We start from the raw sequence: 10,209 nt of genomic DNA on the forward strand, positions 1-10,209 counted from the left end.
AATTTGATGCAAAGCCTTTGAATTGTTGTTGAATTTATTGAGATATTAAAGAAGAAATTTATATCGTTATGTTTTGGATTTAATTTATTGACTAATTATTCCGCTGTTGTTTTAGAATAGCATGATAAGATGCCTTGCATGCTTATGGGAAGAGTTTTCTATGAGTATGCGGCGGTTGCCATGACCCTCGATTCACAATTTCGGATCGGGGGCATGACAGATAACTTCACATTTTGCAAGGATAAACTGGAAGATCCCTCCACCGGAAAAAGTGAAAGCCTTCAACTGGTTGGTTTATAACAAAAGGATCATCACGGCTGATAACATGAAGAAGAGAAATTGGATTAGCCCTCCCTCATGTTTATTATGTTGAAATGTAGAAGAAACAATTGATCATATTTTTCTGGATTGCTCCTACTCTCATCTTATATGGGATAAGATCAACAGAGCATTAAGAATTCAGTTTACACCAACCTTAATGGAAGAATTCTGCACAACTTGGAGAAGATTAATCACGCATAAGAAATTGATTAGAGCTCGCGACTGCATGGTCCTGACAGTTATGTGGAGCATTTGGAAGGAGAGATAATTGGACTTTTAGATTTGAGGCCAAGTCGGCAATGTGTTTGCTAGAACATTCTCTAGGACTATTTAATAGCTGGATGGCTTGTTTACTGGATAAGTTTCAAGAATCTTCACAAGAACTGATGAGATGGGTGCTAGAGGATGTCAAGTTAACAGCTGAAGTTTGAAGGGGAATAATAATGAAAAGAGATTTTTAAAGCAAAATGGCCACTGAACTCGAGGACAAAATATGTTACGATGCTGTTACCCATGTAATAGTAATATCTGAAACCTCTATACCCCTATCCTGACCTGTTTCTCTCTTGGGCTCAGGCCTAAGCCATCTCGGCTTATGGTCAAAATAGTCTGTGGCACAAAAATGCCTCTGTTTCATTGATTTTTTTAATAAAATAGATTGGCAACCTTCCATTTCATCAAAAAAAAAAATATATATTGTGTTGCTTGATATTTGAATAATTTTGCTATAATTGAAAGATATTATTGGTTGGTATTTAAACAGTGCTACAATAATTCTTATACAACATTCTGTCAGACGGTGCTAGATATATATCCTCAATTTGCAACAGATCAATGTATTTTTATAGTGTATTAGATTGTGAATTTTTTTAAAATGGAGGAGTCTGCAAGATATTAATACGTTTCATAACATTTAAAGGAAAAGTTTAATTTGAAGAAAAAATCGCGCCAGGTAGGGGTCGAACCTACGACTTTCTGCTTAGGAAACAGACGCTCTATCCACTGAGCTACAGGCGCTGACATTTTACCCGATCATATGTTTCACACAGATGTCGGAAACTAGTCACAGAAATTTGGTCACTGGATATCAAGAACTGGAAACCCAATTTGTTCATATCCAACCAGATCCCATTTTCTTAGTCTTATGTAATCCATATCTCAACAAAATCAATTATAACCTTAGTCATCGTTTTAATTTTGCCCTTTTTGGCTACCAATCTTAATCCTGATCACATCTTTAGCATCCAACATGCTCAAAACCGACTTTGCTTGTTCGACAACCGTAGCACCAGCCATTGCCAAATTTTTCCCCCACCCCCTACTCCCAACCACCAAATCCGTCCGATAGAAATCACAAATTCCCGTGAACGAATCGCTACCAAGTCGTTTTCTTCTTCAGCCTCTCTCATTCTCACCCCCTACTTAATGATTTCTATTTCTTGCAAGCGTGGCATGGCCTCACTTTTGGAGTAGAGTAAAAGATTTTTAAAACCGTGGAAGTTGCAGGGTTCCCACCAACCTCAATTTATCTTTTACGTCCCACTACCTCCATATCCAAATATATATAAATCCAGTTCTAAGCAAAAACCCATTCCAAGTCTTCCGCTCATGGATCCATAGACCAAATCTTGTTACAATTTTCGGCTAAGAATTATGGTTCCAATGGCTAAATTCCTCGCCTCAATCTTATTACTTATCCCCTTTGCCTTTGCTGATGTCAGTTTTAACTACCCAGCCGTCTTCAACTTCGGCGACTCCAATTCCGACACCGGCGTCCGCATCGCCGCCGGCCTCGAGAGCCTCGAGCTGCCTAATGGTCAGACCTACTTCCGCCGGCCGGCCGGACGGTTCTGCGATGGCCGACTCATCATCGACTTCCTCAGTAATCTCTCCCTTCTCCAGTTTAATTCCTTCTGGATCACACTTTTGTCATCTCCAGAATTATCTCCTCTTATATTTGAGCACTAGGTTTTGGATATTTTGTCGATAAATTGAAGGTAAAGGAGGTCTTTAATGTGCGAATATTGATAATTTTAGTAATTTGAGGAAATTTTTATGAGGCCTTTTTTTTGAGGAAATTGTTATGAGGCCTTTAACTAGCAGTTTAGGGGTCGATGTCATGGTGGTTGTTTTGTGCGAGCCTGTTGGGTGGAATGGTGGTTACTGATGAGACTGCTTTGGTTTGGTAATGATGATTTGTGCACTTGAATTAATTCAACAATGTCACTGAATTATGTGATGAGAATCCAAAATTTTTTAAGTTTGCAAGCAGGAATGCTTACATTATACAACTGAGCCTAGTTACGAAAATCCCTTCAGTTAAAATAAGTAGTAACTCAAGTTATGGTCAAGACTGCTGGATTTCACCTTGATTGCAGCTTGAAGCGACAAGGCTACTGATTATTGAGTTTATTAAGATCGACATATTTAGTAAAAGAACATGGATCACTTGGATAGAAGCGCATGTTTTTAAAGAGTTGAGACCTGGATGGGTTCTGGTGTCTGTGGTGATTCGGTGGTGGATATGGCTTCAAGCAAATGAAAGGATTTTCCGATCTAAAATCAAGGGCTGTTCAACAGAAAATTGATTGTCTTACATTGCTGGAAGGAATAAAACTCTGATGCTTCCTTATCTGAGTCTACTCATCTTATACCTTGCAAGAATGCCTGTTCTATGTAATCTCATTTCTTGATAATTTTCGTTTCTATCTGGTTGTGCCTCCATTTTGTTGCCGGCTTAATGACCTCTCTGATCTTCTGGGTGTTCATTCGAATCTGAAGAAGATTTTCTTGAAAAAAAAAAAAAAAGTAGAATGACACATTTAATGAAAGAACTTAACTAAGTTGCTAGAACACAGAGTAAAGGAATAATGATTATATATGCAAAACATCTATTTACTATCAATCAAGCAACACATAGCAAAATGCTTTTATTGACATAGTCAACAAGATAAACCTAAGATATTATATACTGCCTGATCTGCCACCGAACAGGATTATACAACATATTGCATGAAGAATGCATAATGCTATAAACCATCAACACCAGAGCCAAATGCTTCATCATTGTTGTCACCATCGTTGTCGTCATTGTTGTTGTTGTTGTTGTTGTTGTTATTGTTGTCATCATCATTGTTTTTGTTGTCATTGATGTGCCATGGTGCTATTCACAATATTTATGTTTGATATTGGTGCAATTTTTTTCACACCATTTTTCTTGATAATGTAGTTTTATATATGTTATTCTTAGCATACTGTATGTCTGACGCATTATCTTATCCTCATACAATTTTCTTTTTTTTCCCTTTTTTTCTTTTTTTTTTTTTTGTTGCAGTGGATGCTATGGATATGCCATTCCTTAATGCCTATCTGGATTCTGTTGGTGCACCAAGTTTCCAGAAAGGTTGCAACTTTGCTGCAGCTGGGTCTGCAATACTTCCAGCAACAGCATCATCTGTCAGCCCATTTTCATTTGGCATTCAAGTTGCTCAGTTCTTTCGATTTAAAGACCGAGTTCTTGAGTTGCTAGGTGAAGGTAATATTTCTTTTTTGGATGGAACGGGGAACTTTAGGCTTGTTGCATGATAAAAGTTGCTAATGCTAATGAATTCTATCTTACCTTTTCTCAAAACTTGTGAACCTTGTGTTAGAGTTGATAATTGGGAGCTCCATGATTTGAATCAATATTGTGAGCATGGTTCGCCATATTAGTGCATACCATCTAGTATCGGGTATATCGTACCATACTGGTACCAAACCAAGATTTGTTATAGGGGGCGTGCTAGGTCCTGGTATGCCAAACCGACTCCCTACCAGCCATATTGACACTGTACCAGCATTGTACCGGTATGGAATCCGGTACCGAGATGGCAAACATTGATTATAGGGATATTAGTCTTCTTATAAAATTAGACTTTCTTTGATGAACATTTGTTTCATCGGGGCTCATTTGTTTTTTTTATCATTTCTTATGCCATGTTCAAATCGATCACATTTGTTAGGAAAGAGGATACAAATTGGATAATGAATCCTTTATCCTGTTAATAATCAGATCAACTAGATGGTAGAGAAAATGTTCTATATATCACCAAGACATGTAAGAAGAGTTTAAATCCATGGAGTTCCAATAACCAGGTGCTGATGTGACCACCATAAGTATATGGATAAATGCTAGCACATACAATCAAACTTCATATCTAAAATTGCATTATTTATGTAGAGGCTGTGATAAACTGCTTGAGCTAAAGGATGAGTTAATAAGTATGTAGCAAAGAAAAGTTTCATGAACATCAATTTGCATGTGATCTGTACCAATGATACCCAAATAAAAATTGTAAAGTGTAACACTTAAGGAACAGGTTTTAGTATATAATGAGGATACAGTATGAAGCCATAAGCAAGAGAGCAGGCGAAGGCTTTGCAACATATAGATCCTACACTTACATAGACCATTGGAATATAATTTGTTATAAATAAACTATAAATAAAATACATGTGAGAAAATATAAGAATTGTATGTGTTTTGTGAGTATCTACAACATAGTGGGCAGCTATAATATTTTTAATGCCTCATTCTACTTGGTGGATGATACACCAAGAATTTGTTGTAAGAAAGATGGATAGTATATGCAATCAACAATATATGCATCAAGGAGGGAAGGTGGAGCGTGTAGAAGGTAGCACAATAGTTGAAGAAAGAGTGGTGCATGATGCATAGGGATTAATGGATTATGATGTTGACTCAACATATTAAGCCAAAAAAAAAAAAAGATTCCAGCAATGAGGGAATCATGAAAGTGATGCACCAAAATAGCTAATGAGTCAAAACTGTGAGGGACAACACTAGTGCTGACAACTCTGAAGTTTCATTGGGATAACTCCAGAGTAAAAATAAATGGAATTGAAATATATTAATATAGATATGAAGAGATGGGCAATAATAAAGTGACTGGAAATAGCCAAAAGAAAAATCTAGTCACAAGAAATATACTGAACTTTGTTATGAACAATCAAAATATCTGCGGCGTTGGTGATTTCAGCAATGCAGAACTGCAAAATGAAGTTGCAGGTCTTGTTGTCTGGCTGTGGGATGTATTGGTTGACAAAGTTTCCAGATACTGAACAAAGTAAGGTGAACAGATAGCAATGTACATTTGATGATGATAAGGATTCAAGTGCTGGTGCCACTTTGTGTGCCAGTCACTAGTAGGCACAGAAAATGTTGTGCTGGCAGATGTGCCACACTATGCCAAAATTTTTTAAATATACATACACACATACATACATACATACATAGATATATATATACACGCATACATGCATGCATGCATGCATGCATGCATCCATCCATCCATCCATCCATCATAAAATAAATTTTTTGAATTAAAAATACTTTAAAATTTTAAAAATAATAGGTGCTGTACGGATCTGTATGAGGTGCCTATATTGGCTTGACACAATATGTGTCTGCTGGCATGGGCTTGCACTTGAAAATTTGGATGATAGACACAACTAGACACCAAGGATAACAACACATATATCTATGCCTCAAAGTTGGCTATGTTAAAAGAAGATAAATAGATGCTTGACAGTGCAACCTCAGGGCAGCTGAGTCTCACAATAAGCTTTTTGAGGCAAAAAGGTTTGTTTATGTGAGAGCAATAATGTAGGATTTTGAATGATATGGAAGGTGACTATGTAGTCATAAACTGTCTATTTTGTGTTGCCATGGTTTCCCAGAAGTTGATGACAAGCCTTTATATCAATCACATCATAATCTGTGCCGTTGACAAAATTTTAGTGATATACACACACCTTGCCACCTTTTTTAAGCCAAAAGATCTTTTACGGCGAAGGATGTGGACTTGTGGAATTTTAGTCAAGTGCATCATTTTCCATGCTTTTGGATGCAATACCTTAACATAATTCATCATTAACATTACAAGAAGATTGGCTTCACTGTGTACCTCACATGGAAGTATGTACATTTTGGAACAGAGTCAGTGGATCAGCATATGCTGAAATCTTCCTTCTGTTATCCTTCTAAAAGGTCTTCTCTTTTTTTCATATTTTTTCCTTAAAATTCATCTTCTTTTTTCATTTTTGATGGATATTTCCATTGTTTACTTAAAAAATAAAAAATCTCTTTTTATAGACAAACTTGTATTGAACACAACTGGAGGAATCATATTCAATCCCTATTGCAGGAACTTCGCAAATCCACTATCAAGCTTTCTTCAGAAACTGATCCTTCATTACCTTAGTAAAACCTTTTGCAGAACAAGCTCAAAATCTAATGTGGCTTTGTAAATTCTTATATTTTGGTATCACAGGTTCAATACTTTCCCTTTTGTGGATAACTGAGTAAGATGCATGTGCACATGTTGAATAAGAAAACTATAATACAACCGTACTATCTATATGGCAAAAACTTGTCATGCCATTCATCCTTTGAGAACACTATAATTCATTGCGAAGCTCGGTAAGAAAAACTGCTTGATATTTCATTCAGTATGCTTATTGCTAAAGGTTGAATCAACACGAACATTAAATGCAAAATAAAGTAACCAGAAAAGTTGATTTCCATGTGCATGTTGTACATGCAGTATAACCTGAAAAGACCCAGCCCTATTTCCTTTCTCCTTACTGACCTACTGCTGTCTGAACTCCTTTGATAGCCATTAGAGATGTTGATTTATCTGGGCTACTTTCTTATGTATTCTGTCCTGATAACTGCAAAATTGTTTGCAAATTATTTGACGTGGGAAACCTAGAAGGCGAAGCTCTGATAGCAAAATTGATGCAAGCTAGAATGAGGAAAAGAGATATAGGGTTCAATGGAAGGTTAGCACAATGCAGTAGAAAGTGCCAATGTTGGAATTTTGAATTTAATATAGGATTTGTGTGGAACTAAAGTAGAAAGGTCAATTTGTTAATATAATTTTGTGGTTGATGTGTACTGTTTTAGGCAGGAAATGGACTTGTAGTTTGATCACAATAAATGGACAGACTACTGTTTTCCAGGTCATTTCACAGCAAATCTAGATGTAGCTTATTTGAATGAGGGTCAAAAAGATTTAGTTAGTTCAAAACCTTTCTAGAAGTTGGAAGATATCTTCCTGAGATTCTCAGGTTCGAATCTAATTAACTGTGATGAAAATCACAGAAAAATCAGATCCATCACTAGATTACTTGCTATATTTGAATCTAAACCAGTGGTACCCACCTGTCTTCTTCATCAGTTGGTGGACTGGCCAGAATGGTAACTATAATGCTCATTTTGTTCCAGTTTATATGTTGTAAAATATCAATGCTTGAATTGTGTGCATGATACTCAGGCTTTTCCATTTGAAAATATTTGATCAAAGACAGTGAGACCTTTCAGCTTGAGCATGAAGAATGCTTAGAACCTGAAAGGTCCAATTCCTCGTCAGGTGCCCAATGGTGTAATACTCATATGCACACATAAAATAATAACACTAATTATTCAACCAACTTGTTCATATTTGATGTTTTTAATAGTGACACTGTTTAGTTATTCATCTACATACATATTTGGTAATTCATTTTAGAGTATAACATGCACAATTTCTTTGATTTCCTGCAGGGAACAAATATACCAGATATATTCCTATGGTTGATTTCTTCAGTCAAGGACTTTACATGTTTGACATAGGACAAAATGACCTTGCTGGCGCATTCTATTCCAAAACAGAGGACCAAGTTATTGCTTCTATCCCAACAATACTGGTGGAGTTTGAAACTGGACTTAAGGTTTGACAATCTTCTGCTTTAGATTCAACATTTGTGAAGTAATCTAAAAAAATGATTTATAAGAGAAATAGACATATTTTGTTTGGGTACAGGTATCCCCCATAATGCAACCTTTTAGTGACTTATTAGATCATAAATAATACATAAATGTTTGACTTCTTTGTGTATTATATATGCTTAATTCTCAGAATAAGAAGTTCTAGTTAAAATAGCTCTGCTACCTAGGAAACATAACCTATTTTCTGTTCTTTTAAATATCTTAAGTTCAGTCCTCTTTGTTTCTGTCATGGTTCATATAGTTTTTCTGTAGTGGGGTCTCTGCGACATAGAGCTGTATTCTAACTTCTTTTTTTTTTTTTTCTTTTATTTTCTTTATACTCCAGCAATTATATAACCAAGGTGCAAGGAGATTTTGGATTCATAATACTGGTCCACTTGGGTGCTTACCTCAGAACATAGCCACTTTTGGCAAAGATCCATTGAAGCTGGATGAGCTTGGATGTGTGAATGCTCACAACCGTGCTGCTAAGCTTTTCAATCTGCAGCTTCATGCACTTTGCACAAAATTGCAGGGTCAATTTGCAGATGCAAATGTTACTTATATTGACATCTTCTCCATAAAATACAACCTTGTTGCAAATTTTTCTCGATATGGTAGGTAACAACTTCATTCATGATTCATGTTTTCTTATGGAAACCAGAAACTATGCTGATTTGTAAGCTTAAACTTGATTTAAGTTTCTCATGCTTGGCATAATACTGACACAGAAGTAAATGAGGTACTTCTTCAGTCATAAGTGGATGAGTCATGATCTTTAAATCTGACCTCTTGCTGAACCAAGTGAGGTGGTTACATCCTACTGATAAAATCTTTAACAATGAAAATAAAAAAAATGTTATTTTATGAAAAATTATGCAATACATGAAAACAATTTTCTTTTATCACTAAGGAGTAAGGATTCTTCTGTTCAACTAATAGGCCAATATTCTACATTCTGACATGACATAAATCTTGCATCATTAAAGAGTAGGAATCCATTAAGTATTGAATGAACATTAGTGATGTAAAAGGCTGCAAGTAATAAGTTTTAGCATTGACACCAATGTTATTTCCAGAGTTTGGCCTGTTGGGTGAATATGACACAACCACAACAAACATTTAAGCTTCTCTCTGTGGTGATGTGGCCAAGTACAGAAATATATCCATTATCTACATGATTATTTTAGGCAATTTGTAGTTGCATTCTGTAGAACTCACCAATGCCAGTAAGTCAGAAAGGCCTTGATTGTTCTGGTATCAATTTTCTATTCCATCTCATGCAGCTCCTCTACTTTTATGTCTGCTTTTCTTAAAATGAAGGTAGACAAAAATATATTTTTAAGGATCTACTGACTTGTGCTTTGCAGGGTTTGAGCATCCCACAACAGCTTGCTGTGGATATGGGGGGCCACCATTGAATTATGATAGTCGAATCCCATGTGGACAAACAAAGATTTTTAATGGGAGCTCAGTAACAGCAAAAGGGTGCAATGATACTACTGAGTATGTTAGTTGGGATGGAATACATTATACTGAGGCTGGAAATCTTCATGTTTCATCACAAATACTCACTGGGAAGTACTCTGATCCGCCATTCTCAGATAAAATGCCTTTCCTTCTCAAACTAAAGTTTTGAGACCAAGTTGACTTGCAATTCTGTCTACTGATGGCGGACCATGTAGCCGTTAAATGTATTATTGTTGTTAATGTTATTAAATCAAGTTGTATTCCTTAAACAAGTGAAATAAATGTCATGCTCAGTTCTTTCCATGATCAAAAGCTCTATACAAAATTGTTGCTGGTTATTAATCCATTATGGCCTAGTTAATCTGGATATCAATGTTAATCCATTAATCATGCATTCAATTAACATGTTGCTCTATGTGATATTTTTAGAACTTTTTGATGTATAATTTTATCCTTGTATAGTTAAACAGTCTAACAATGAGTCACTTCCAGATTCTGTTTATAATCGTGTTACTCAACCTGATTATGAAACAGATTGAGCTAGGTCAAGCTGGCTCAAGTGGGTCAGCCTCTAAACCTGAACTAGGTCATTTAATAAACATGTAGCC

General features: G+C 35.9%; 1 protein-coding gene and 1 non-coding gene across 2 annotated transcripts; one reads left to right on the plus strand and one right to left on the minus strand.

The window, feature by feature from the left end:
• Nucleotides 1-1,265: 1,265 nt before the first annotated feature.
• On the minus strand, nucleotides 1,266-1,338 carry TRNAR-CCU (transfer RNA arginine (anticodon CCU)). The gene has a single exon. It is a non-coding gene; the product is annotated as a tRNA-Arg (tRNA).
• A 404-nt stretch (nucleotides 1,339-1,742) lies between these two features.
• Nucleotides 1,743-9,904, plus strand: LOC105057793 (GDSL esterase/lipase At1g54790). The gene is made up of 5 exons (XM_010940491.4): nucleotides 1,743-2,203; nucleotides 3,656-3,856; nucleotides 7,928-8,094; nucleotides 8,478-8,748; nucleotides 9,502-9,904. Exons 1-5 carry the CDS (start codon nucleotides 1,975-1,977, stop codon nucleotides 9,768-9,770), a joined length of 1,137 nt encoding a protein of 378 aa, XP_010938793.1. The 5' UTR covers nucleotides 1,743-1,974; the 3' UTR covers nucleotides 9,771-9,904.
• Nucleotides 9,905-10,209: the final 305 nt, after the last annotated feature.

This window comes from Elaeis guineensis, chromosome 14, assembly GCF_000442705.2.
Source record: "Elaeis guineensis isolate ETL-2024a chromosome 14, EG11, whole genome shotgun sequence".
Classification (NCBI taxonomy): domain Eukaryota; kingdom Viridiplantae; phylum Streptophyta; class Magnoliopsida; order Arecales; family Arecaceae; genus Elaeis; species Elaeis guineensis.

What these genes read in the sequence shown, in the direction of transcription:
- LOC105057793 (XM_010940491.4), top strand. Translation starts at nt 1,975, where the DNA reads ATGGTTCCAATGGCTAAATTCCTCGCCTCAATCTTATTACTTATCCCC. An exon ending in TCTTGAGTTGCTAGGTGAAG is followed by an intron (nt 3,857 to 7,927) that starts GTAATATTTCTT and finishes GATTTCCTGCAG; the next exon opens with GGAACAAATATACCAGATAT. An exon ending in AGTTTGAAACTGGACTTAAG is followed by an intron (nt 8,095 to 8,477) that starts GTTTGACAATCT and finishes TTTATACTCCAG; the next exon opens with CAATTATATAACCAAGGTGC.